The sequence below is a fragment of the Marmota marmota genome, unplaced genomic scaffold, assembly GCF_001458135.2.
Source record: "Marmota marmota marmota unplaced genomic scaffold, marMar, whole genome shotgun sequence".
NCBI classification, from domain to species: domain Eukaryota; kingdom Metazoa; phylum Chordata; class Mammalia; order Rodentia; family Sciuridae; genus Marmota; species Marmota marmota.
Window position 1 is genome coordinate 22,078,290 of NW_025999900.1, and position 6,247 is coordinate 22,084,536.

The following is a 6,247-nucleotide window of genomic DNA, read 5'->3' on the forward strand; positions in this document are numbered from 1 at the left end:
CCCCTGTCGCCAGCCCCCAGACTCTGGACCACAGCGGGGCGACGGCGACAGGGGGCGCCTCGGAGTTGAAGACTCCAGCCTCCTCGTCGGCTCCCCCCATAAGCTCCGGGCCTGGGGCCCTGGCATCTGTGCCCCCCTCTCATCCAGCGCATGGCCTAGCACCCCACGAGTCTCAGATGCACCTGAAAGGGGATCCCCACTACTCCTTCAATCACCCCTTCTCCATCAACAACCTCATGTCCTCCTCGGAGCAGCAGCACAAGCTGGACTTCAAGGCATATGAGCAGGCACTGCAGTACTCACCCTACGGCGCCACCTTGCCCGCCAGCCTGCCCCTTGGCAGCGCCTCTGTGGCCACGAGGAGCCCCATCGAGCCCTCAGCCCTGGAGCCGGCCTACTACCAAGGTGTGTATTCCAGACCCGTCCTAAACACTTCCTAGCTTCCGGGACTGGGGGTTTGTCTGCATGGCCATGCTGGTAGCAGTGAGAGAAAAAAACAAAAAACAACAGCAAACAAAACCACACACACCAACAACAGCATAATAAAATCCCAACTATTTTAATTTTTCGTGCACAATTTTCCCCCAGTGGAAAGGACTGTTACTTTATTATTGTATTCAAAACTCGTTGTGTATATTATTACCAACCCCGCACCAACAAAAATTTTTCCTGCGAAGTTTAATGATCCACAAGTGTATATATAAAATTTTCCTTCTTCCTTGCCCTCTTCCCTTTCTTCCCTCTTTCCCTTCCAGACACATTCTAGTCTGTGCAGGGTATATTTAAACAAAAAGAAAGAAAAATGGTCAAGTTTGTAAAATATTTGTTTGTGCTTTTTCTCCCCTCCTTATCTGACCCCAACGCACGAGTTTACAGGTCCATGGCAATACTCTTAACCATAAGAATTGAAATGGTGAAGAAACAAGTAGACACCAGGGGCTCTAGAAAGTATTGAAAGACTACCGCAGTTATGCAACAAAACATAAACAGAATATAAACATCAGAGCCATTTGTTTTTCAGTTTACATTTCTGATCCAGAAAGCAGTGGACTTTAAATGAAATATATATATATATACTGTCTATGGACTTAATTATGCTCAGATATGTAGACATTCTCCATATATTTACATAACATATAGAGGTTAATAGGTAGGTAATATACATTCTACATTGTTAAGAGTTGCCTGACCAAGAAGTTATAAGGACCCTACCCCTCTTGTTCTCTCCCCATATCTGGGGCCTAGGAATCAATTCCTCAGGAATTGCCCTTGTCAAGAACTCTGCTCCTTGATTTGCAGAGTGCCATGGTCATGTCATTCTGAGGTCACATAACGTATAAAATTATCTTATGTGTATGTACGCCATTTAAAGGATATTTTTCCCACAAAAACAGAATATCACAATGTTGGAAAAGAGAGAAGTTAATAGGGAGCTGTATTTCAAAAATTGGTCCAAGACTCCAAAATCGTATTGATTGTGGCCATTTTAATTATTGCCATCGTGTGCTTGTTTCATCCAGTGTTAATGCACTTTCCACAGTTGGATATGGTGTTAGTGTAGCCAGACGGGTTTCATTATTATTCCTTTTTGCCTTCTCAATGTTAATTTATTGCATGGTTTATTCTTTTCTTTACAGCCGAAATTGCTTTAAATGATGGTTAAAATTACAATTAAAATGTTAATTTTTATCAATGTGATTGTAATTAAAATATTTTGATTTAAATAACAAAAATAATACCAGATTTTAAGCCGTGGAATATGTTCTTGATCATTTGCAGTTAAGGACTTTAAATAAATCAAATGTTAACAACAAAAAAAAAGGATTTCTCTCATTTTCCTTCACTTGACTAAATCCACAGCGGATCTTCTGAATATAATACTTTTCAAACTTTGAAACAATATGAATGACAAACAGGAAAATTATGTAAAACAAAAATTGTTTCATCTACGATTTAAATGAACGTGCGGTCATTAAAAGGCAGTGAAAGAAATTAAAGTGGGCAGGCAGACTGATTTAAATAGTCCAAAATTTCAGATTTTTAAAATTCTTTATTCCCATTAAGGTTTACTCCAGTTTTCTTGCACAGCCTTTTTTTTGTGTGTTTTATTTCAGTTTTTCCACTGTGAAATAAAATATTGCTAATTTTCCAACTTCCCCAATGTATACTTTTCCCCTTATCAGAGAATATTCAAGTGAGAATAATGTATCAGCTGTGTCTGATAAAATTAAGTTGTCTGCAACAGGAACTCTTCAACCCTATTCTCATTAAAAGAGAAACAAAACTTAGCCATTCTGGCAGCTTTGGAGAGAGGAGGGGAGTTAATTCACTTCTGTAGGGTAAGTTTTGAGCCACCAGGATATTTCAGGATAGCTATTTTGTTTTTGTGAAGATATATATATTTTTTAAATACCGTTTGTAAAAATATCGCTCCTCAGAATCTTAAATCTGATGATTTGTTTGCCTTCTAAGAAGATTTGAAATGCAACTTCACACCCCTAGTTGCTTGGGATCACAAAATCATTAATCTCCTTTGATAGTAGGCTCACTTTCCAGTCCACCTATTTCTTTGTAAGTCTTGTTCAGATTGACATCAACAATAACACCACCAGCCCAAGTAGAGGCTGGCCTGCCTGAGCGCTTGTGTATGAACTCCATCCTCACCAGGGCTTGAACTTGGACAGCCTTTACTTTGATCGCACCACTCCATAACCGCAGACAAGATAAAAAGAGCTGTGGCGAGTCGCTTAATTATCGCCTAATGGCCTCCCCAGATGAGAGAGGGACGCCACATAGCACTTGAGAAAAATCCAGAAATCTCCGCTCTCTTCAGCTAATGAAAGGAGGAAGGGAAAAAAATAAATCACTGGTTTAAGTCATTTCGAAACTTAATTTGGAGGCCTCGGAAGGACGTTGAAAACCCAAGAGAGGAAAAAAGCTTTGAATCTTAAGTTATTCATAGTTATATGGCGAGTAAACAAGTCATGGAAAATTCAAATTCCAAATGTAACATACATGCGTGAGCTTGGGCCACGGCATTTGGCATTTCCTCCAGTTCCCTTGAACCTAAAGCGTCTGATTTTTTGTGCCATCCCCTTGGTGACGTTCCCTTCTTCCCCTTCAACACACTAGCAGTATCAACGTACAGTCTTCGCCCCACCAGGTTCCAGTCGCCCTTAGCTCTTGATCTTTTACTTGGCAGATTTTTTTTTTTTTTTCTTTCTGGGTTGGCGGGTGGAAGGTGCCCAGAGCCTTTGGAGACCTCCTGGGACGCCAGCGCCAGGGTCCTGAGGAGCGGGTCTGGCCTTGGAACCGAGGTGCCTGCAGGCCCAGCTCCTGCCCGCCCGGTGGGCTTCCCACAGGGTTGTCAGACTACGCTCTCCGCCGCCTTTGGGCGACGCGATCTGTGACCCGTGCGTCGGGACTCGGGCAGCAGGTTTCTGGGGAAGGGGGGAAGAGCAAGACCGCAAGCGTCTCAGGATGACAAGTGCAGTTAGTTCTTCATTGTTTGGGCATTTTCCCTGCCTGGCGAATAAATCTTCTGTTGAGCCAGAGACCTAAAAGTCAACAAAGAAGTCCGGGCTTCTCGTCACCGTCCTGCGGCCCCAGCGGCCTGCGTTGCCGCGGCCGCTCCCGCTGCGTAATCCCTTCCTCGGAAACCGGGACACACAAATGCCTGAACGCCCGGGGCTGGGGCGCGACGCCCCTGGGCCAGGAGGAAAACATCTGTGGTTCCGAGGGAACGCGGGGACCCTCCCCGAGCGTGCCGCCTCCGCGCGACTCCGGTTTCCCCCGCCCCCGGTTTTCGTCGAGGAGTTCCAGGGTTTCTTCACCTCGGATGCTCCGGCGGCCCAAGGCCGGAAAGGGGATGCTCCGGGCTCAGTGGCGGTGCCCCCTGCTTGTTCTACTTAGGAATTTCGCCCGAGGTGGGGGAGGGGTCTCCAGAGGCGGAGGGAGGGCTCGTGGATAGAAAGTCTTCCTCCTGACCCTAGTGTAAAGCTCCGGAGGCCCTCGGATCCACTGCCAACGCCACGAGCAAACATATTTTTTAAAAGGAGGAAAAAATGTTTGGGGAGTGAGTGCTGGGGAGGGACCCTTCAATTGTTACTTCCACTTTGCATTTGGAAGCGGCAGGTTTGGAACATTTTTCAAAGTGATTTTAAAAAGCCGAAGGGGGGAGAGAAAAACCAAAGCTAGGGAAGAAGAGAAACTCACCAGTTCTATTCAGCAGAAACGAAACAGCTCAGAAGTGTACGCAAGTAGGAGGCAGCTCAGTTCGTTTTCCACAAGAGAGTTAACACAGTGTTTAAATCAAAGATAAAATTGTATTTCCATTGTCCCTTCGGTGATCCCCGGCATAGCAGAATAAACTGGCGAGAATTGTTAGGAGAAGAAAACCAATAGAATCCTATTAAAGTTTTTAACTTATGTTTTCATTTTTCAGAAGACTATAGTTACCTGACAGATTTTACTGAAAGTGTAAAAAAAAAAATTTTTTTTTCCTCAGGAGTCTCGAAGATTTGAGTGAGCCATAACAGACAATAATTCCCGTAGTGATAAAATGTTAAAACTTTGTTGTTTTGGCATTTTTCAAATTGATCTCAGTTACATGAAAATGCTTATTAAATTTCTTTGCAAAAAAAAAAAAAAAACCTGCGATCAATACAAATTCCTGTCAATGCGGACAAAGTAGGAGACCTGTAACCCAAATTAATTAACCTTTCCTCAAGATCAATTGGTTTTCTGTTGATTTAGCAGTAATATTGTAGAACATTTAGCTATAATGTATTTTAATGTGATACCTCAATATGTCAAGAGGAAAAACTTGTTGAAAAATAAAATTGCTTAAATTATTTAATATTTAATAAATTTGTAAAAAATTATCTTCAAAATTAAACACTGTTTATTTGAATGATGGTACAATGTGTTTTACAACTAATACAGTTAGGAGAAAGCTTAATTACTTCAAGATAATTACATGCAAAAGGTGATTATTTTTAAGCTACCTTGAGCTAAATAGGTAATCAAATTATGCCTAAATTTAGAAATAAAAAGTTCCCAAAATAAAAGAATTGTAATATCTATAAATACTCATAAGATTGAGAATGTTATAAAATTAAATCACTTGGAAGATCTTACAACCTTCCTGTTTATAAATAGAATCCATTTGAAGAGATATAAGGTTTTTTAAAAGCAGCTACTATGGTGCTATTTAGCATATTCAAATAACATTTAACAACAAATTAAAATTTCCCCCCTCTCTTCTTCTTCTTCTTCTTAATAGTTAAATTTGGGACATAATGGTTCCATTGGTGTTTTCTCTTTTTAGCTCCCAGCCCAGCTTGGTTCATTGAACTTTGCACAGCTGGGACTGCAGCCCTCACCTTCCCCCCCACCACACACACACCCAGCCCTCCTTCTAGCAAGCTTTAAGGGGGCGGAGAATACCCATGCTGTTCCATAATAACTTGTAAACTGCATGCGTGTTTTTAAACCTGACCAGGCGGAAATTTTCACTTGCTACCTTTCTTTTTCTAACTTCGTCAAGACAATTATGATAGTTATACTACTACACATTTTAAGAGCAAATGGCATGGCAAGAGTGAGCTCCCCTCCTCCTTGCCCCTCTGGGAAGTGAGGAGTTCTCCTTCTAGATGCCATTTCAGAATATTTTGGGGTTCTCTATATTCTAGTCAATCTAGAGTTATAGGGACAGGATACTATTCATCAAAATTCAGGAAGGAAGGGGCTTAAATGGAATCCTGTTTGTGGACTTCAGAATGCAGGTAGGATGCTGGTCAAGTCACTGGGGAAATTAAGTTCACACCCAGGGTCCGACCTGACTCTAGAGTTCTAAGAGTGAAGTTCCCTTTCTACTTTTCTCAACACCTATTGAAGATGACATGTCAAATATTTCCCCTCCCCCCCAACCAAGAAACAACCTGGAAATTCCCCCCAAAGCGTTGACTGGAAACAGGGAACCATGAATTAAATTGCAAACCTCCATAGTTTCTTTCCCCCCTCTCCTATAAAATTTGTTATGCCTTTGCCTGTCTAATCATGTTCTCGTGTCAGTCCCCACCAACCCCTGACTTTACACCAAGGAGTTGTTATTTTAAAACACGAACAATTTAAGGAAAAGACAGTAAGGGGCTTTGCAGTGGTTTATTTCGTTTATATATTTAATTTTAAGGGCCTATTGTGTACGAGGAAGGAAGTAGGTGCCCGTTTACTGTGTGCTCCTGGA

At 42.1% G+C, this 6,247-nt stretch overlaps 1 protein-coding gene across 1 annotated transcript in view; it reads left to right on the plus strand.

Moving 5' to 3' along the window:
* The window catches only part of Foxa1 (forkhead box A1), a 10,344-nt gene extending 5,655 nt beyond the window's left edge, over positions 1-4,689 (plus strand). The window contains exon 3 of the mRNA XM_015491422.2: positions 1-4,689. This exon is cut by the window's left edge and continues 44 nt beyond it. Within this exon, the coding sequence (XP_015346908.1) occupies positions 1-440 (440 nt within the window). The 3' untranslated portion in view covers positions 441-4,689.
* Positions 4,690-6,247: the final 1,558 nt, after the last annotated feature.